Source organism: Geotrypetes seraphini, chromosome 1, assembly GCF_902459505.1.
Source record: "Geotrypetes seraphini chromosome 1, aGeoSer1.1, whole genome shotgun sequence".
NCBI classification, from domain to species: Eukaryota; Metazoa; Chordata; class Amphibia; order Gymnophiona; family Dermophiidae; genus Geotrypetes; species Geotrypetes seraphini.
In genome coordinates, this window is record NC_047084.1 from 135,006,014 (window position 1) to 135,028,637 (window position 22,624).

The 22,624-nt window shown below is 44.1% G+C and overlaps 1 protein-coding gene and 1 non-coding gene across 6 annotated transcripts in view; both read left to right on the forward strand.

The window, feature by feature from the left end:
- ABHD18 (abhydrolase domain containing 18) overlaps positions 1-22,624 on the forward strand; it is a 128,329-nt gene that overhangs the window by 46,975 nt on the left and 58,730 nt on the right. For all 5 annotated transcript variants that reach the window (XM_033939008.1, XM_033939039.1, XM_033939029.1 and 2 more), the window contains exons 4-7: positions 4,652-4,752; positions 7,138-7,216; positions 7,315-7,399; positions 10,518-10,545. In XM_033939008.1, the coding sequence (XP_033794899.1) occupies positions 4,652-4,752; positions 7,138-7,216; positions 7,315-7,399; positions 10,518-10,545 (293 nt within the window). The remainder of the gene's footprint in view (positions 1-4,651; positions 4,753-7,137; positions 7,217-7,314; positions 7,400-10,517; positions 10,546-22,624) is intronic.
- Positions 14,257-14,375, forward strand: LOC117352732. Its single transcript, XR_004537800.1, has one exon. It is a non-coding gene; the product is annotated as a 5S ribosomal RNA (ribosomal RNA).

Here is a 22,624-nt window from a genome sequence, read left to right on the forward strand (position 1 = left end):
CTCTCACTATATTGCATAGTTTGACGTCGTCAGCGAATAACGTTATCTTACCTTGAAGCCCCTGAGTTAGGTCCCCTATGTTGGGTTGCTGCAGGTCTGCAAATTCCATGATCTGGTGTTTTCCATCTTCTGACACCATGATAGGAATTCAAGGTAGGAATTAAAGAACTACTTGAGAGGCACAGGTGCTCAACACTGATTATATTAATAGCTAAAACTCCAGAGTTCCTTCACTCCTACCTTCCAACAAGGTTCAAAAGTCCAGCTAGCTACAATAATTATAGTGACACCAAGATCTTTATTTTGGAAGCATCCCATGTGTAAATACCAGCATTCAAACATATGGAGAGACCCAGACATTGGGACGTACATATGTTTAAATGGCAAGGGGGACTTTGTAGAGCAGGGAAAGGGAATAGCCTGTGAATATGTGAATTTCCTGTTTCATGTCTTAAATATATATGTATACTGAGAAAAATAGACCAATTCTGTTCAATATGTTTGTGAGCGACATTGCTGAAGGGTCAGAAGGTAAGGTTGGCCTTTTTGCGGATGATACTAAGATTTGTGACAGAGTGGACACCCCGGAGGGAGTGGAAAACATGAAAAAGGATGTACAAAAGTTAGAAGAATGGTCTAGCGTCTGGCAACTAAAATTCAATATGAAGAAGTGCAGAGTGATGCATTTGGAGGGAAGGGGGGTAGAAATCTGAGGGAACTGTATGTGCTGGGAGGTGTGAGGCTGATGAGCACAGATGGAGAGAGGGACCTTGGGGTGATTGTGTCTGAGGATCTAAAGGCATCTAAACAGTGTGATAAAGGATGCTAGGCTGTATAGAAAGAGGAACAACCAGCAGAAGAAAGGAGGTGTTGATGGCCCTATATAGGTCATTGGTGAGGCCACACTTGGAGTATTGTATTCAGTTTTGGAGGCCGTATCTGGTGAAGGATATAAAAAGATTTGAAGCGGTCCAGAGGAAGGCGATGAAAATGGTAAGGGGTATGAACCAAATGAAGTACGAGAAGAGGCTGGAAGACCTAAATATGTATACTCTGGAGGAGATATGATCGGTATTAATATAGAACCAAAACTTTTCCAGAGAAGAGGAAATGATAAAACTAGAGGGCATAATTTGAGGTTGCAGGGAGGAAGACTCAGGAGCAATGTTAGGAAATTCTTTTTCACGGAGAGGGTGGTAGTTGCCTGGAATGCCCTGAGGAAAGTGGTGGAGAGGAAAACAGTGATGGAATTCAAAGGGAGAAAGAGGTGAGCTCTGTGGAACTCCGCAGGGATTATTCCAGGTACAAGAAAATATATCATCTTATAGTAGCTGATAGGTCTGTGAATTAAAAAAGAAAGCATGAAACCAACACCAGTAGTACCCATTGAGTCTGAACAACAGAATAAATGCTCATAATTAACTCGGATCAATTTGGAGTAGTAATGCTCCTGAACTTCTACTAAAGAGAATGTAGATAATGCAACAGAGCAGCTAGCAGTCTCAGTACTGTGCAAAGGTCTAAAACCTGATTAGGAACTATGGGCTCTAAAGCAGTGTTCTTCAACCTTTTTACACCTATGGACCGGCGGAAATAAAAGAATTATTTTGTGGACTGGCGGTTGAAGAGCACTAGGCTAAGTCGTGGGCCAGACCCCGCCCATCTCTGCCCCAGACCCCGCCCCCATAATAGTACTAATTGTAACACTATTTTTTCCATTCATTTTTCATATATACACACAATATAATCTTATTAACAACACATAATGGTTAACCACAAAATTAAACTACACATTCATTCTTACCAGAACACAGATTACTTACCCCTATGCAAATACGAGAACACAAACTAAAAGTACTAATATGCACAAACGAAACCCTAAGATTCAAGATGCTGTATGCTGTACAACCCCAGAGAAAAAGAAACAAATGCATTTCCTTCTGAACAATACAAAATATAGACAGCAGATGAAAATGCTCAAAATTGACACAATCACGAAATTGAAAATAAAATCATTCCCCCTACCTTTGTTGTCTCCCCACCCCCCCATGCTGTGCCTCACTTAGGTTCCTCCCTCTAGCGGGTGTCTTATCTTCTGGCCTACTCCTGCCTGGCCGTTTTATGCTGCCCGCGGAGTGCTACGTGTTTTCATTGCCGTCCCTGGTGTTATCTTCTGGCCGGCTCCCTCTTCCTCATTGCTGCAGCCTGCACAAAGCCGTGTGCGGTGGCTCCTCGCTTGTCCCGTGCCTCATCCGGAAGCCTTCCCTCTGACGTTGCGATGTCAGAGAGAAGACTTCCAGTACAAGCGCTTGGGAGCCAGCCAGAACATAACACTAGGAGGCGGCAATGAAAACGCTGCATCGATCGCACAGGAGGGAGGGAGACATGTGGGTACCCAGCTCATCGGGCCCCCTGAGGCACGTTCCCGCCCTACATGGACTGGCGGTTGAAGAACACTGCTCTAAATAATCCATGGGTCTTGCAAAGAGAGGAATAGAAGCAATGGGTCTGTAAATAGGCTTTGATAATTTCCTAAAAGAGAAGTCCGTAGGGCTTGGGGAAATCCACTGCTTATTCCTAGGATAAGCAGCATACAATCTATTTTGTACTACTTGAGATCTTGCTAGGTACTTGGGACCTGGGTTGGCCACTGTTGGATACAGGACACTGGGCTTCAGTCTGACCCAGTATGGCAATTCTTATTCTTATGTTCTATGTACCTATTTGTCTCGGCTACTTTAGCCTCAAGAGATTGGACCGGTTCCCTGAGTGCTATGACCTCTCACCAACAGATTAGCTCCCATCTTGCTGCTGGACTGTTGCCTGCATCTTAATATTGGTTATTTTCTTTTAAGTTGCAAAGGGAATGAAAGTATGTACACTAAAGTCCTCTAAGATTGCTAGGTATACATATGTTATTCTATGGTAACATTTAGCTTATAGTATTATTTTGTAATGATACAGTATTGGTATATTCCCCTCTAAGAATCTAGTAGACTATTTCTATTTACTTGCTATTAGAGATGCCCTGATTACTTAATGTAGCCTTCTAATTGGTTCAAGAACCTATAAATCGGAGATCAGGCCAGGGTTGGGAGGGCATAAAAATCTAAACTGAGGCTTCATATGCCTATTAGCCATGCTTTATACTGATACTATAGCAATTGTAAAATAGCCTCTTTAATTGCTAGCCTCTAAAGTGTAACAGAGATTTTCTATGCTAAGAGAAAACGGTGACGGGTCAAAGCCGCGCAGACAATCGCGCACAGGACGTCTGCGTGCTGGATTTAAATAGTATTTTAAAGCGCTCTGAGGGGGTATTGGGGGAAACCCCCCACTTTACTTGGAACTGTTGGCACTCCTGTTGGGGGGGGAACCCCCCATTACAGAGGAAACTGTACTTTTTCCCTAAAAACAGGGATAAAAGTGAGATGGATGACAGGAGCCTATGGGAGACTTTTACAGGTTGTGAGACCTATTCCTATGTTTTGCTGAAGTTGTTAGTCACGGGCTTGTGCAAACTGGTTTCAGTTCAGATGCTGAGATGCTAATGTGTGGCATGTGAGTGTGTAGACGTCTTGCTGTGAAGAGTTTCTCAAGGACACTAACCGATGCTGGAAAAGACAATGAACAGTGCTGAAAGGAAAATGCAAGTCAGCAAAAACATTCCATCCGGGAACCTAAGAACTGATAACGTGATGCTGTACCCGTGTGAAGAATGGAAACTTCAAGAAGAAGAAAGTTCTAGATGCTATGCCTATCCAGGACCCCCCCCCAGGGAAGAATGGAGGCATGGACTAGTTGCTGGTGCTAGTCACCTATGAATACCTGCCTGGGGCTTCTGGTCATTCTTAGGGATAATTGAGCCCCTTTATTTAACAATTGAAATATTAGTGCAGCTGTCATCCTTATGTTGGGTTTAAAAGGAGAGTTGTACCAATTTTTTTTAGTAGAGTTTTCTTAGTATTTTTAGTTTTTGGTTTTTTGAAGCCTATAGTAGAATCTCCTCAGGCCACAGGGAAAAGGAACATAGTGATGTTGTAAATGATGGCAGATAAAGACCTGAACTGTCCATCCAGTCTGTCCGTTACTTGTTAATTCATGATTAAAGTGTCTGTCTTTAGTATTTCTGAGATATAGGCCATAGAAGTCTACCTAGCACTGTCCTTAGGTTCCAACTACAGAAGTTGCTGTCAAAGCCCACTCCAGTCTATCCAAACAGTCTTATTTGTGGGATACAGATCCTAAAAGTCTACCTGGCACTGTCCTCGTGTTCCAGATTTCTGGCGTTTCCATTGAATTGCCATATACAAGACACAGACTGTGCAAGCTTGCCCAGTACTGACCTTAGTTTTTCTCAGGCAGAGTCAATATCTAAGCACCACTCAACACATCAAACACACATGCAACCTTTTCAGTTTTGGTTTTCATATTGTTCATTTTCTAATTGGAGATCCTCTCTGTTCATCCCATGTCTTTTTAAATTCTGTCACCATTGGGCATTCCAGGCTTCGCCCACCCTCCATGAAAAATAATTTTCTGACATTACTCCTAAGTCTACCACTCCGACACTACAGCTGAGGTCCTGCAGAAAATTCACAGCACTAGGCCCAAATTTTAACATTTTTCTCTTTCTCCCCTTATATTTTAGATTGAGGAACAGAGTGACTGTAAAATCCTTGATGGACACTTTATTTCTCCCTTGGCTCATTATGTTCCAGAAATCATGCCATCCGAATGTATTACAGCAAGGTATGGTAATTCTGCCCTTTTGTAACTAATGGCGACTAGAAGTTCATTCATGTGCATTTCATTTTTTTAGCTTTGTTTTATATGCAATTATGTGAAAGTTTGTGAACCTTTAAAAATGGTCTGTATTACAGTACATTCTATATGTAAAATATGGTTAGATCCTAATCCTGATTAAAAAAAATAATCCTTTTGCATAAAAAACCTAAAAGGTTTTAAGTTTTATTATTTGGACTTTAACCCCCCACCAATAAAACCCATAACTCTCTAGTATAGTGGAATCTCCCAACCCTATGACCCCCTTGCCAAGCCCCCCTCCCCTTTAGACTCTCTACCTTAAATAAATAAATGAGACAGGAGTGACGCCCACTTGCTCCTGCATCCGGCACAGTCGTCAAAAACGGTGGCTTTCAACACCATCCAGTGTATCATCAGAAGCTTAGTACATTGTCCCCAGGGTAAGAGAGGTGGAGGGAAGCTTTGAGTCGTTGCTGGGAGTGATGTGAAGGGCAGAGGAGTTAATTTGTATAAACGTTTTCCCAATGTTACAAGTTAACCCAGGGAACAAAATAAAAAGTAAAACCTGTATTTTTGTGGGGGAGGAGAAGGGAAGGTTTGGTTATTTTTGGTTTTAGAAACAGTGCAGACCTATCTGACTTTTAGTTTTTGTGAAAGGGAATTGTTTTGAGGCTTGGAGGTCTGGGTTTATTTTTAATAGAAAAAAAGGCAACTGTATTAAAAAAAATATATATATATATCTTTCCACCAAAAACCACACTTTCTTCTCCTGCCACTGGAAGACACTTGCCCCTCCTCATTGTTTTCAAACCGGAGCATGGTTTACTGATACTGACCTGTATTTAAACATACAATACAATACATACATACAATACAATCGTATATAATAAGAAAAAATATGATTAGAAACGTATTGTAAATGATATTTAGTAGCAGGGTTTCATTCATACCACATGAACAAAAACTGTTAACATAACACAAATTGTGTGTAAAATAATAATCACAATAAACGGAGAAAAACAAACCAATTGCGAGCAGCCGGGTTTATAAAAAAAACTCCGTACTGTTTCGCCCTGAAGTAGCCTTTTCGGGCGAAACAGAAAGACTTTTCTGTCGGGATGAGATGAGAGGTTTTTGATTACTACACCTTCAGATGAGTGATATTTTTTACATCTGATATGATTGTTCTGGGTTCCACGTTTGTTAAAACCGTTTGAATTTTTGAAGCTGAGCTGTTGCCCTCGCTAATATTTTAGATAGTTTGGGATTTCTTTCACCTTTTTGATACACACTAAGTTAACTGAATATTGAAAAAATTGAAAATACACACTTGGCTGCATATGAAGGAAAGCAAAGTATATATATCTGTATGGAGTTTTTTTTATAAACCAGTGATGATGCAAGCGGCTTAGGGTACTTGTGTAGTCCCGGCTGCTCGCAATTGAGGTTTGTTTTTCTCCGTTTTTTGTGATTATTATTTTACACACAATTTGTGTTATGTTAACAGTTTTTGTTCATGTGGTATGAATGAAACCCTGCTACTAAATATCATTTACAATACGTTTCTAATCATATTTTTTCTGTATTTAAACAAAACTTTTGACTACTGCTTTAGCTGATGGCAGCAGCTGTTGGAGGCTTTTCTGTGGTCTACTGAAACAAGGCACCAGCTGCCCCTTGCTTTTCAGGGCAAATTCCCAGTAAAGAAATCATGTTTTCAGCTTGGCACCATCATAACAAAGTAGGCATAGTAGAGATAAGGACATCTCCTTGGGCAAAAGAAATAGTCATGAGATTTCACTTCAAATATATGGTTTTTAACAGTTGCAGCAGTTTGACTTGCTGTGATTTTGTTCTTTTTTTTTTTTTAATCTTTATTCATTTTCAAATCAAACAACAAGTGCACAAAAATATATCATACAAGTAATTCCAATATAGCACTATAATATCTAACACATAAAATCTAATAGTGTAAAAAAAAAAACCCTACCCACCCACCCACCCTTCATCACATTTTCAACTAAAATAGAGTATACTATATTATATAACATATGATAACATATTTTATTAAATTACACCCCATATCCACCCTCCCCCTTGAGTGTGCTAAATAGAGCTTAGAAAGAAAAGAAAAGGAAAAATTGGAAAAATTACAAGAATCTTAATTACACATTCTGGTGGAATTCGTTATGCCATATTTTTAAGATGGAAAGAGCAATAGCGGTACAAAAAGGGACATATAATAACTTTGTAAAGATATGGGGGCCATTGGCAAAGTATTGTGATGAATAGACATCAGTTCTTTTCTTTCTTAGCTCTATTTAGCTGTGACTTTGTTCTTAATGAGGCATTCTGTTTGAATTACGCTAGATTCCAGTTCCTAGTGCCTAAAGAATGGAAGAGCAAATACAGGCCTGTGTGTATCCATTTGGCAGGCACAGGAGATCATGTAAGTATGCAAGATTTCTGTTGCAAGTAAGATCATTCCTTCACATTGGTGCCAGAATAAAAAGCAGCTGATGCCTTTTACATCTTTCCCCCATCTAGCATTACTGGAGGCGACGCACACTAATGGCTCGTCCCATGATCAAAGAAGCCTGTATTGCTTCCCTGCTGCTAGAAAATCCATATTATATCCTTTTTTATGGTTGAATATTAAGTTTTTTTTAGATTGGAGGACATGTGGCGAATGAATTACCTTCCATGTTGAATGGGTACAGCCTGTGGGTCAAAACAAAGCAGACCAAACAAAATCCAAATCTAAGATTTTTATTAAGGACGTGGCCGCGTTTCACCTATACGATTGCCCCACAATTCATAAAATAATACATTCATGATAAAAATGCCATTCCTAAACCTGGGATTACACACAATTTCAAATAATAAGACATTGGAGATAAATATAAATTCCAGTGCAATAAGTGTGTCATTCTGGACAAGCGGGTTATCTCCCCATGGCCACAAGCCTTATGCAGAAGGAATCCACTCTAGATTTTATCTGTGACCCTCTTACTTCACTGGGAGCTCGACTGCCACCTGCAGTTTTTCCCTTCTGCAACGTGAGCCAGAATGAGTGTTTCTGTTCTCTCCTTTTTCTTATTTTATTTGTGTTTTGGGTGGTTTATCACCTTTCGTGTCAGCTCTGACTGTGTAGAGAAGAAGCAGAATGAGGTCTGCAGCTAACGGGATGATTCCTGGTGGTACCTGTTAGCACCAAATACACTTTCGTACCAAATGTTTAGGAAGGAAGTCAATAAAAACTTAGCTCTTTGACAAATTTCTCTGACTCCACTTCAACCTGATGGACTTCCAAAACACTTCCAGATAAACCAGACTAAACTTAGCATGCCAATGTGTTTGTTTGTTTTTTTTTAATAAAATCTTTATTCATTTTTCAAACTTACAATAAGTGGATCAACAAGTACAATCAATTAAACTTAGATAAAACATTTAATATTACACTTAATAAATCAGATTATAAAGTTTATCTCCCTTCCTCCCACCCCTTTCATATTATGTATTAAACACTTATATCAAGAAGGACATGGCGGTACTTGAGGGAGTCCAGAGAAGAGCAACTAAACTGATAAGGGGTATGGAAAACCTCTCATATACTGATAGACTGAAAAAGCTGGGGCTGTTCTCCCTGGAAAAGCGGAGACTTAGAGGAGACATGATAGAAACCTTCAAGATCCTGAAGGGTATAGAAAAGGTAGACAGGGACAGATTTTTCAGATTATGGGGAACCACAAGTACAAGAGGGCACTCTGAGAAATTAAAAGGGGACAGGTTTAAAACAAATGCCAGAAAGTTCTTTTTCACCCAGAGGGTGGTGGATACATGGAACGCGCTTCCGGAGGCTGTGATAGGCTGGAGCATGTTACAAGGCTTCAAAGAAGGTTTGGATAGGTTCCTAGAGGATAAAGGAATTGAGGGGTACAGATAGGAGTAGCAGTAGGTTATAGGGATAGTCTGGGACCATTGCTCAGGCAATGGGCCTGATGGGCCACCACGGGAGCGGACCGCTGGGCGAGATGGACCTCTGGTCTGCCTCAGCGGAGGCAACTTCTTATGTTCTTATGTAATAAATACTTTCCAATCTTTCTTCACATTAATAAAGCTCATAAATTATCCCCCTCTCTCTATCTTGAATTTATACTATTAAGGGAAAAATGAAATCTATTCATTGCAGTAATTTGTTAATGGCCCCCACACATCTTGAAATTTTCTAAAATTCCCTTTCTGTATAGATAATGTTTTTTCCATTTTATATATGACATAACGAATTCCACCATAAACTTTTTTGAAAGTTCTCTGTAATGTCGCTGTCTCTATACAGTCTCTTCCCTTTTAAACCGCTTAGAACTGTTTGTGGTATGGCGGTATATAAAAATAAAGTTGTTGTTATTATTATTATTATTCTCCAATCTGTTCGTGATCCCCTTATTATTCCTAGCATTCTGTTTGCTCTTTTTGCCGCCGCAGCACATTGTGCAGACGGCTTTATCGATTTGTCAATCAAAACTCCCAAGTCCCTTTCCTGGGAGGTCTCTCCAAGTACCGCCCCGGACATCCTGTATTCGTGCATGAGATTTTTGTTCCCGACATGCATCACTTTGCACTTATCCACGTTGAACCACATCTGCCATGTCGATGCCCATTTCTCAAGCTTGATTATGTCACGTTGCAGATCTTCACAAACCCCCTGTGTCTTCACTACTCTGAATAACTTCGTATCATCCGCAAATTTAATCACCTCACTCGTCGTACCAATGTCCAGATCGTTTGTAAAGATGTTGAAGAGCACGGGTCCAAGCACCGAGCCCTACGGCACCCCGCTGGTGACGCTCTTCCAGTCCGAGTATTGTCTTTTTTTTTTTTTTTTTTTATTTCTTTATTCAGTTTTGCATATCACAACAAGTGTATCAGAAAAAGTCATATGATCTTATAAATACACACTTGATTTTCCTTCATGTAACACTTTAAATACAACATATCATTCTTATATTCATATTCTATAATATCTTGAATATTATGTAATACATCTAATATGTATAACAATTATAATTAAAATAGAAAACCCTCCCAATCCCTCCTTGCCCGTTTCAGGAAATCCAACCTAATACATCAAAAAATATTAATTAATTCATACATATGAAATGAATAAAATAATACCCACCCATATCCCCTCTTAACAAATATATTATTATGCCAGTCCGAGTATTGTCCATTTAACCCCACTCTGTTTCCTATGCTTCAGCCAGTTTTAAATCCACGTGAGTATTTCACCCTCTTCCATGGCTTGCAATTTTACGAAGTAGTCATTCATGTGGAACCTTGTCGAACGCCTTCTTAAAATACAGATATACATTGTCGACCGGGTCGCCCTTGTCTATCCACCTGTTTACTACCTCGAAGAAGTGCAAAAAGTTCATCAGGCAAGATGTATGGATGGGCAGACTAGATGGGCCATTTGGCCTTTATCTGCCGTCATATTTCTTTGTTTCTATGTTGCTGCAAGCAGTTTATGAGCCCGGATTGATCACCTAACATACAGACTCCTGTGTGTATTGGCAGAAAGAAGCTTAATCTTTAATTGCTGTTTTCATTGTCGAGATGATAGCTTTTGGTTTAAGAGAACAAAGTTCTTGATCTGTTACTTAGTTTTGTGGGGTTTTTTTTTTTTAAATTATAATTTCATTAATATTTAAATGAAGACAGCATCTATTTTCTTTAACCTCAATGTTTACATGGCTGTAGAAAACCCAAGGACCAACTGTAAGTATTACTGTTTGTATATAATATACATTTCCTTAGCAAAGCAGCAGATGAATCCAGAGACCAATGGGATAGCTCACTTCTACCAGCAGGTGGAGATAGAGAAACTGATTAACAGGTGTACTTATTTGCTGGCACTCCTCCTGTCTCATCAGTATTCTCTATCTCCAAGCAGGTGGAAGTCGCTATTCAACTAGCTCCTGGATTCTGGCTATGGCTGGAACTTTATTACCTCCTGTTGAGATTTTCTCTTCAGTGAGACTGCCATTCTGTTTCTCCTGTTGAGTTTTTTCTCTTCAGTGAGACAGGGGTGTCCGGCTAATCGGTGCCGGCTTTAGAGGTTACACTTGGGCCCCCCCTTGTCCCTGCCTCACCCTCCCTCCAATGATAGAGGGTCTGCCCTGGTCCCTATTTTTCTTCTTTCCCATTTAAAAAAAAAAAAAAAAAAAAAGGGCCTACACAGCTGACTTTTTTGCCCTGCTCGTGCTGGGCAGCAGGTGTTGCCGGCGTCTACCGGCACTATCCAGTAGATTGTGAGTATGTGTTTTATTCTACTGGTCTCTGAACTTTGTGGTTGTGTGAGAGCTGTGGGTTTTTGACTATGGCAGTTTTGTTTTGTGGTGGAATATGTTTTTGTATCAGCTTGCTTCAGTGAGGTAGGTGGCCTCTGTATTCCTGCGCATAACTAAGGAGCGCTTCTTTTTCTTACCCTAGCGCTTGTGCTGTGGGGTTGGTAGTTTCTGGGACATTGTTTCTTGATACTGCCACGGCCCGTGGGTAAATGTAACTGTGTGGCTCTCGATATGGTCGCAAATTGTGAGGACGGCTCCGGGTGTGTTATACATTATCTGAACTGGAGCTGAATCGTTCTATAGCGCGGGTGGTGCGAGCTTGTGCTCCCCTACTGTTGGGAGCCATGCGCCTTTTCCCCTTTCCTCCCCGAGGTGTGTTTTGCATTTTTTATACGCTTCGGCTATGGGCTCCGAGCCGGTGTGAGCGGCAATGTTCTAGGAGCCGGCCTATTTTGGCGCGAAACGGTCCGAGTTTGGGTCGCCAGCACTGCAATACTCGGGGAGTTATTCTGGGCGGCTGCCTTTCTCAGCGCGGGCCTCGCCGTCTGCTTTGCGGAGCGGTGTGCTGCAGTTTTGGCTATGAGCTCCCGGTCTGTTTTGTACAGCGCTGTTGGGGGAGCCAGCCGGTTTTGATTCTGGCAGGAAAGTGCCCGTGCTTGGGCCCCCAGCGCCGCGGGGTTCATTGACTCATGTCCTACAGCTAACTTAAGCGTGTACCGTGGCTTATTTTTTGTTTGAAATCAGCTGTGCCCCGTATTGCAGTGCTCCATTTGCTGTGGTGTTGTCCACATGCTTCTCTTAACAAGAAAAAAAAAAAAAAAAAAGGTTGTTATTGGGGGCTGTCCATTTATATCCCTAGGCACTTCCACATTAAGTTTCTGCCCTGAGTTTGGCTGCCTACGCTTGGTTTTGCTGCCTTATGGGTTAGCGAACAGTAAGGTGGAGTAGGTGTCAAGGGCGTGCCAGTGTATCATTCGTGTGGTTCATTTCTTCACTCGGGGTTCCGATAACGTGCGGCGAGGTTGGAGGTTTCCTTAGGCCTTCTGCCTGGGTGCTGCGTCCGCCTGCTTGGGCTCTTGACTTGTTTCTGCGGGGTAGTTGCAGGAATTCCGAGTGGAGGGTCTCTCTTGAGGCCTGATGGTTCTTTTTCTTCTTGCTGTGGGCCAGCTTGTCTGTGAAAACCTGGTGGCGCAAGGGTTGTGTGCTGGGTTAGTAACAAGGAGCTGAGGTTCAAGCCCCAGCTAAGGAGTAGAGCTGATATGGCTCCAAAAGAAGAGGCGAAGGTTCAAGTCTATTTAAAAAAAAAAAAAAAAAAAGCTAGACGGCCTTCTGCTCTAGAAGCATGGTCTAGTGGCGGCTGATCCCTAAGGGCAAGATCCTCTGCTTGCGAGGTCGTAGGGTAGCTGGCACTGTATGCCCAATGAATTCTCCCCTTACGCTCTCTTTGGGAGTGGAAACCTGGTCTGTTTTCGGCCAGGTACAGCTCGTTTCTCTGGAGAGGCGTATGCTGCTTCTGGATTACGCCTGGTGCGCCTTGTCTTTCCTTTGCTTGCGTAAAGCTCAGGCAGGTTGCTGAATGTCCTCATGCTCCCCTTCACATCGCAAGACGGTGTTCTTTTTCCAGGTTGACAGTTTTCTCATGAAGGAGTAGTCGCTTTACTGTCAGGTCAGGGAGCTGTGAACTTTTTTCAGGATGCTTGCACCTTTGCATCCTCCTCACGTTTCCAGAGTCTCTCTGTTTTGCGTTTCTCTTTGAAGGGTGGCTGGTCCTCGGGACAGTTCTTGTAGTTCTTAGGGTACCACTTATTAGTGGGTGGCCAAGATGGGGGCTTTGGGCAGGCTGGATTCCATTCGGCTGCATTAGTTTCTCAGGGTTACCCATTTCTGCAGTCAACCTGGGAAGATATTTACATTTTCTCTATGGACTCTGAGTCTGCACTAGGTTGGCCTGCCTCTCTTGGAGCAGCGCTTTCGGTTTGGGGCACATTCCATTTCACCTACCCAAGGGTTCGTTGGCACTGCCAGGCGATTTGTCTGATTTATGCTTGACTGCCTGCTTGATTCGGACGACTTCCAGTCGGGTCTTTTGACTGACACGAAGCGGGTGGTTTCTTTTCCTCAATTCTTTACATGCGCATCTTCATATTTGCAGTGCTCTTTTTTTCCTATACTAGTTATACTAGTTATACTAGTTATACTAGTTATACTAGTTATAGGTATATCGGGTTGAGGCTGTTATTCTTATAGGAGAGACTTGTATTTCTTTCCAGAGCCTTGAGTGTGGAGTCTCGATCTCAGATTGGCTAAGAGTATGGGATTCTGTTCAGGTTCTAGCATCCATATTGCTGACCCCTCTGGGAACCTCAGCTTGCTTTCCCTTCTAACGCTCAGCAGCCGCTTTTATTCCAGTGCTTCTCGGTATCTCTGGGCTCCTATTAGTTGCTAGGCTTCTCCTGCATAGCTTTGTATGATTTAGGGGCTCAGAAAGATTGTCTTTCCAGGGCATGCCTCGGTCTTTCCTGGACTAGCTTATGACCACCGACTATTCCGGACTGTCGGGTTGGGGGGCTCGGTGGCTTCCATCCTCAGCTTCAGGAGTCTGGTCTTCAGAGGCGACTAAGTTCTGGTTCCTTCTTCTACTCTTGAGCATGGTCAGGCTTCCTTTCTGGAGCTTCAGACCATTCTTCCGGAATGCCGCTGAGGGCCCTTTCAGTCAGTATTATGATGGGGGTGTTTCTCTGCAGCTTGGGCAGTAGGTGATGTACTCAGTTGCCAGGTACAGTGGTTGTTCTACTTCGATGGGTAGACCCTCATCTTTCTATTCGGTTGACCGATCATTTTTCAGGTCAGGAAAAGAGTTTGGTTAGTCTTTCTCTCTGCGAAATCTGAGCATAGCTCATTTATTGGATGTTACTGTGTACAGCACTGCGTACGCTCTAGAAGTGTAGACGTTAGTTATAGTGATATCTTCTACATCCTGGTTATTGGGAATTTTGGCTCAGGTGTTCCACTTTTTTTGTGGTGGAAATAAGATCTCCTGGAACTTGACCTCATGGCCTCGTCTCACAATTCCATGCTTCCTAGCTTCTTAGGCGGGCACAGGAAGTGGGAGTTAAAGGGGGTAAAAGTGTGGCTTCTTTCTTACAGCCATACCACCCTGAATGTGCCCGATCCCGTCTGATCTCAGAAGCCAACCAGGATAGGGCCTGTTTAGTACCTGGATGGGTGACCACCTGGGAATACCAGGTGCTGTAGGCTTTAAAAAAAAAAAATAATAAATCCTCTGGTTTCTCTCTTTCACTGTTTTCCCCTGGCTGATGATAGCTTGGATTTGCCATCTCAAGCTCGCTTTAGGGGCACAGTATTGGTACAATCTCTGGCTTGGCTGCGCCATCCTTGCTATGTGGATCTGGTGAGCCTTTCGACAGCCGGACTAAGAAGTTTCCTTTTATCTCCAACTTTGCTCTCCTTGATCGAGATCAACATGGATATTCATACTATTTTGGTATTACGACCTAGCTTTTGAGCAGTCTTGACTGGCGTGTGACGGTAATGCGAAGCATGTTGTTTCTTCTCTTATCCAGGCGCTACAGACGTCTTCTCCTGTGGCTTCTGCTTCCTTTTGGAGGTGTTTCCTTTCTTGAATACTTCTCAACAGTTGCACCCTTCCTGAGTTCCTTTTTAGCACAGGTATATTGCCGATGGCATAGCGTTCAATTCCCTTCAGCTTCAATTACCATTCTTGGCTTGTTACAGGAACTAGGTATATGGCCCTTCGCTGACTTCTCAGCTTCCTGTAGTTCAGTTCCTAAAGAGAAGGCGGTATATTCATGCACCTCTTAGAAAGCCCGGTTTGGTGTAATTCATTCACGTACTTCTTCTAAGTTACCGATGGCTTCATTTTAGCCTTGTCCTTTGGGGCTCTAAAGAGCTGTGCGGTTGTCCAAAGGATTCCTTGTGGTCATGGTTCAGCTTTGCAGTTGCGATGTTGCAGGCCTTGTTCAACGGGGATTCCTATTCCTTATTTCCGTCATATGGGGTGTCAGTTCGGATGGTACCACTATTTCTTTCTAGGGGGGTGTCATCCTTTCTTTTACATCATGCTTGCTTTTCCTTCCTTCTTCCTGGAAGGAGATAGTGGAAGCAGTACTTTTATTCACTGCATTTTTTGAAACGTATGTAGAGTTCTCCGCGAGATCGGTTTCTAACAACTGTTAGTGGTTTATATCTCCTTTTTGGGATTCTTCAAGGAACGCCTCAGGCGTATGGCGGCATCCGATGCCTACCTCGCTCAATGGTCCAGGAGGACATTCTTTATACTTGCCTGCTGGCAGGGGAGCGGGTGGCGATTGAACTTCATGACCATTCCGCTGGAGCGATGGCTGCTTCTTGGGCTCGGCCCAGAGGGTTTTTGCCTTGGAGGAGATTTGTCTCACGGCTAACTGGTCTTCCAAGAGTACCTTCTCTCCGCGTCTCTGCATGGATGTGCGGGCACATGCGATAGGGCTTTTTTGATGCTTCGGTCGTTGCGAAGGCGGCGTTTGCTTCCCACCCAAATTAAGGATTGCTTTGCTACATCCCATTGGTCTCTGGATTCATCTGCTGCTTTGCTAAGGAAGGTAAAATTATGTTCTTACCTGTTAATTTTCTTTCCTTTAGAAGCAGCAGATGAATCCAGAGCCCCACCCTTTCTGGTATCTGGTTGTCAGTTTTTCGTGTACGGCTTTTAGTGATTGGGTGTTGTTCATGATTGTATTCTGTATCGTTGCTGTTCGCGAGGTGTTCTGGGAAAGAAGTTTTTTACATGCTATACCTACTGATGGTTAAATGTGCTTGGGCAAGGAGCTATACTGATGAGACAGGAGGAGTGCCAGCAAATAAGTACACCTGTTAATCAGTTTCTCTATCTCCACCTGCTGGTAGAAGTGAGCTATCCCATTGGTCTCTGGATTCATCTGCTGCTTCTAAAGGAAAGAAAATTAACAGGTAAGAACATAATTTTACCATAATTGTGTGCAAATGTTTCTGTGGTCAAATTGTATGTTTCTTTTTTTTTTTTTTTTTTAATTTCTTTATTCATTTTTAAACTTACATCAAGTGTACAGTAAATATCAACCAAATATAATACAACATCACTTGAAAAATTTTCAATATCATACACCAAGAAGATTTAACCCCACCCCCTCCCAAATTCATATACAACTAATATATACCACATGAAAATAATATCTTACGACAATCATCTATATATTCTTAATGGAAAAACAACAAATCCCCCCCCCCAAATCCACATGTGTATTAAGATTTGGAAAAGTGTAACTTATTCATTACTATAATTTAATAAAGGTCCCCACACAACCCGTAACCTTTTTGAACAGCCAACGCTCTTTCCATTTTATACACATAACAAACTGAAGACCACCAAAAATAATAATTCAGTGTTCTACAGACCTTCCAATTATGTGTTATTTGTTGGATGGCAACTCCTGTTAATATCAATAAAAGCTTGTTATTATTAGCAGATATTTGACATAGAGAGTTGCGCGGGGACAGAAATCCCACCCGTCCCCACCCGTCCCCGCCAAAGTCCCACCCGTCCCCACCCGTCCCCGTGAGGAATCCCTCCGTCCCCACCCGTCCCCGCGAGGAATCCCTCCGTCCCCACCCGTCCCCGCGAGGAATCCCCTCCGTCCCCACCCGTCCCCGCGAGGAATCCCCTCCGTCCCCGCCCGTCCCCGCGAGGAATCCCCTATGTCCCCGTGAGGAATCCCCTACGTCCCCGCCCGTCACTATAAACTACAGAAATAGTTATTTCATTTAATTATGCTACTGAATTAAAGGCTCTGGTAGAAACCCATTTAAAAATAAGCAAAAAGACTTTATTAATTTGGAAATATTAATTGGGAAGAATACATACTTTGTAAACGGGTTTCTACCAGAGCCTCTAATGTTTATAAATTTTTATCAACACAACTAATATACTACTTTATCCTTAAGCAAAAAAAATAAAAATAAAAATTTTTTTTTCCTACCTTTATTGCCTGGTTTCTGCTTTCCTCATGTTCTCATTCAGTTCCTTCCATCCACTGTCTCTCTTCCTTCTGCGTCTTCCATTTGCTCTGTTACTGTGCCTCTCCCTTTCTCCCCCCTCCCAAATTGGTCTGGCACCCATCTTTTTTCCCTCCGCTCCCCCCATAGTCTGGCACCTCTGTCTTCTTCCCTGCCAGCGTCTTCTTCCCATTCCCTCTTCCCCATTTCCTTTCAGTGTCCTTCTCCCCCACCATCTTTCCCATGTCCTGTCAGGCAGCATCCTTCTCCCCTCTCTGCCTTCCCCATGTCCTTTCAGCGGCCTTCTCCCCCCTCTGTCTTCCCCATGTCCTTTCAGTGGCATTCTCCACCCCTTTGTCTTCCCCAGTGCTTTCAGGGTCCTTCCCCCCCCCCTTCCTCCCGTTTACCCCATGTCCTTTCAGCGTTCTTTTCCACCCCTTTGTCTTCCCCAGTACTTTCAGCGGCCTTCTCCCCCCTTAAGCGTCTTTTCTTTTCCACTCCACCTTTCCTCCCTCCCTGCCTCCACCTTTGTGGCGCTTTTGCACCCGACCGACAACTCCACCTTTCCTCCCTCCCTGCCTCCACCTATGTGGCGCTTTTGCACCCGACCGACAACAGAACAGGCCCGGTCGGACAAATCTCCCTGTCCTGTAGCCGCGATCTAAATTACCTTCTTACAGCAGCTGGAGTAGTGAAGCTGCTGTAAGAGGTAATTTAGATTCGCGGCTACAGGGCAGGGAGGTTTGTCGGCCGGGCCTGTTGTCGGTCGATCGGGGGACCTGACCGGCTGTGCACATTCTTCGGGGCGGACCGCCCCCCTCCCCCCTCTTTCGTTCGCCATTGCCTTCTTCCTACCTGCCCTGCCGCAGCCGCACACAGCCGACCGGAAGTCTTCCTGATGTCAGCGCTGACGTCGGAGGAAGGGAGGGCTTTGCTTAAGCCCTCCCTCCGACGTCAGCGCTGACATCGGGAAGATTTCCGTTCGGATGTGTGCTGCGACAGGGCAGGTAAGGAGAAGGAGACTACCCTCGCGGCTCGACCAACCCCGCTGCAATCCAACCCCGCAGGAACCCCGCTACCCTCGGAGGCGTCCCCACGGGATCCCCGCGACCCTAGGGGGCGTCCCCACGGGATCCCCGCGACCCTAGGGGGCGTCCCCACGGGATCCCCGTGACCCAAAGGGGGAACCCGCGGGATCCCCGCGGGTCCCGCGGGATTCCCGTCATCCCCGTTCCCGTGCAGCTCTCTAATTTGACATTTAGCTCTCATAGTCATGCCAAATAAAATTGTGTCATATGACAATGCTACAAGGTTCTCTTAACAAACAATTTATTTGATCCCAAATAGACACCCAAAAAGCCTTAATGAATGGACAATAAAACAATAAATGATCTAAAGTTCCAGCTTCAAGATGACAATGCCAACATCTATTAGACTTAGAGCAATCCAATTTTTGTAAACGAACAGGGGTCCAGAGTGCTCTATGCAACAGGAAAAACCATGTTTGCCTCATAGACACAGACATTGTATGTTTCAATAAATCCTAAGTGAACAGGAGCAGAAAATTTGTATAGTAGAAAGATTAGTGTTACATCTTTTGCACCTTTCACTGTTTTCAATTTATCTGTTTATTTTGTTGACTACTTCAGAATAAGCAAACAAAATGTGGCAGATGCAAAATGTGGACATCCTTTCAGTTGTCAGTCAGGTCCAAAGATTTTAGTAACTTTTGTCAGTGGACCAGGTGAGGCTCTGGCCAAGAGTGCAAAAATGCCCAGCTTCTGACCTCACCTGATCTACATGTTGAGCTTTTTCTCTTCCCCCTCTCTCATTGATCTGGTCTCTTCCCCCTCCCTGTGGGTCTGGCAGCGTGCCCTCGCCTCTCTCGCTCCCCTGCCATTTTATAAAGTTTATGTGGGTTGCGAGTGGGAGCAGCATGAGAGGCTACCTTTGGCCAGCCCTTCAGAGATAGAGACGCCAAATTCCAGTTCATAGTCATTCGTGCGCCGACATTGCAGTGCAAGATCCCAGTGTGCCGCCTAAAAAGTTACTTTTAAAGAGCTCCGACGTAGGGTGTTAGTGGAGAACCCCCCACTACTCTTCGCGCTGCCGTGGGGGGGGAGGCTTGGGGGGATGGAACCCTCCATTATAGAGTTAGGCGAAGAGTATGAAGTAAAGGGGAGAGTGTGGCGCAGTGGTTAAAGCTACAGCCTCAGTACCCTGGGGTTGTGGGTTCAAACCCACGCTGCTCCTTGTGACCCTGGGCAACCACTTAATCCCCCCCATTACCCCAGGTACATTAGATAGATTGTGAGCCCGCTGGGACAGAGAGGGAAAACTGCTTGAGTACCTGAATAAATGCATGTAAACCGTTCTGAGCTCCCCTGGGAAAACGGTATAGAAAATTGAATAAATAAAGTGGGGGGTTCCCCCCTCTCACCCCCCATCGGAGCTCTTTAAAAGTAACTTTTTAAGCGGCGCGCTGGGGTCTTGTGCTGAATTGCCTGCGCTGCAATGTCAGCGTGCCGAAGTCTCGCACGCTTTTTTCCCGTCACCCAAATTCCATGGGGGTTCTGGAAGTGATATGGGATTGGATACTTTGCCAAAGCAAGTTGGCTCACGGTGCCACTATCCTTTCCGATGGCCCTAAACTTTGTTTTCACCTGACTAACTGATAGTTGAACTGATGCCCAGCTGTATATAAAACTAGTCCTGACCAAGACTTTTTGGTTGCCTGCTGCGCTCTGGATACTGGTTGTTCTTGCCAGAAGTTTCTTGATCATAAATCGGTCCCTTCTGGGCCTTGGCCTTGTCTCCTGTCCTGTACTTTCTCTGAGTGCTCTGTGTCCTTATTGCCAATCTCCTTTCTGCTTTCCCCAATTGATGGCACTCGCCTCTGGATCTGGGTTCAAGCATCAAAGTCTTCAGCTGGCTTATCTTTATCCACATGTTTATTCTCCTCTTCAAAGAAATGTAGATTTAATGAGGCGAGATTTCCCTTGACTAAATTCATGTTGGCTTTGTCTCATTCATCCATGGTTTTGTATGTGCTCTATAATTTTGTTCTCTATAATATTCTACCATTTTACCTGGCACTGAAATCAAACTCGCCAGTCTCCATCCTCCAATATTTCATACAATGGTGGATTTTAACTGTAAATGACAAATCTATATATATAAAATCGGAGGTATGTATATGTGTGTGTATGTATGTGTGTGTGTATGTGCCGCGATCACGCAAAAACGGCTTGACCGATTTGAACGAAACTTGGTATGCAGATCCCTCACTACCTGGGATGATATGTTCTGGGGGTCTCGCGGCCCACCTGCACACGTGGACGGAGCTACAAACAGAAAATCAGATTTTACCCATTCATGTCAATGGAAAAAATGTAAAATGCTACCATTCTCACTGTAATTCCAACTACCTGGGGTGATATGTTCTGGGGATCTCTCAGCCCACCTGCTCACGTGGGCGGAGCTACAAACGGAACATCAGATTTCACCCATTCATGTCAAAGGAAAAAAAGTAGAAAGCTGCCATTCTCACAGTACTTCAAAAACGGCTTGACCGATTTGAATGAAACTTGGTATGCAGATCCCTCACTACCTGGGGTGCTATGTTCTGGGGGTCTCTTCACCCAAGAATTTATATGTTCTTGCTCCTGGAGGTGAAACTAAAAATGTTGTTTATAATCAAGTTTTGTGTTAGTTGTATTGTATTCATTTTGTCAAATATTTCACATTATAATTTGAATATTGTACTTTTTATAAAGCTGTAAAAAAATAATTTCATTCATCACTATAAAGTATCTTTATTTGAATCCATTTACAGTGTTATAGCTATAATTAAATACCCGTGCAACGCCGGGTCATCAGCTAGTTACCAATAATAGCTTTGTAAGTTCATTTTTCAGTTCTATCAGTATGTTGGGTTGTATACCATCCAGTCTAGGTGATTTGCTACTCTTCAGTTTGTCAGATTGCCCCATTACATTTTCCAGAGGTGTTTTACTTATGTACAAGAGGCTTGCAGTTTGCCTGTATAATGTTCATGGCAAATGTGCCAGGAATACTAAATTCTCCTGCTGGTGCCTACTGAATAGTCCAAGATGATCAAGCAGAATAGGGCTTTTCAAATAGCGGACCATAGTCTGGACCCCTGAGCCCTCCCGAATGGACCTTAGTGATGTAGGTGCCAGTGGGGATCACCAAACACAGCCAGCTGAAGACCTTCCTGCCGAACGAACTTATATTTTGGGCAGCCACTGTCACTTTCCATGCCTCTGCGCCGTCCAAATCCCTGCCAAACCACACCACTGGCAAAGATGGAGAGCACCAAAGCCAATGTTGGAACTCCACATTGCCACAGCACAAGGCAGGCAGGGTCCCAGATGGCCAATAGCTGCATATCAGATCAGACTGCCTTCGCACAAATCTAGCTAATCACTGCAGGGCCCCCAAACGAGCGAGCTGTTTCCGAGGCAGAGTGATCGCACCCTTCTTGGCATGATGGGAGACCCCCAAGTGCCGAATCCTCTGTCGACTCGCATCTTTCACATCCTCCACGATGCGCTGCTCTCGTTGGTAAGCCACATAAAAGGAACATGAATATCCCCTTCACAACTCTCTATCGCCACAGCACTACCAAATATCAGCAGGTAAAACTAGAAAGATCACCCCGCTGCAAAAGGTAGGTAGGATGCTCACTGCCGTTGAAACTGTTAGGCCATAGAACCAACGGACAGATACAGTAAAATAAGATAAAAATTAAATTTTTGTTAAGATCAATAAATGCAGGACAAGTCAAACAAAAGGAAAAGTTAAAAGATAAATATCGTATTTTTTGCTCCATAAGACACACCTCATCATAAGATGCACCCCAGATTTAGAGGAGGAAAACAAGAAAAAACATTCAGAACCAAATTGTGCACCCAGCCTCCCTCACTCCCTGCCAGGCTCTGCACCCTGTCCCCCCTTCCTTGCCAGGCTCTGCACCCTGTCCCCCCTTCCTTGCCAGGCTCTGCACCCTGTCCCCCCTTCCTTGCCAGGCTCTGCACCCTGTCCCCCCTTCCTTGCCAGGCTCTGCACCCTGTCCCCCCCTTCCCTGCCAGGCTCTGCACCCTGTCCCCCCCTTCCCTGCCAGGCTCTGCACCCTGTCCCCCCTTCCCTGCCAGGCTCTGCACCCTGTCCCCCCTTCCTTGCCAGGCTCTGCACCCTGTCCCCCCCTTCCTTGCCAGGCTCTGCACCCTGTCCCCCCTTCCTTGCCAGGCTCTGCACCCTTTCCCCCCTTCCCTGCCAGGCTCTGCACCCTGTCCCCCCTTCCTTGCCAGGCTCTGCACCCTTTCCCCCCTTCCCTGCCAGGCTCTGCACCCTGTCCTCCCTTCCCTGCAGTCATTCTGAAAGTGGGGTAGGTGATGGGACAATCGCACGCCAGACACCAGCGCGCCGACAATCGA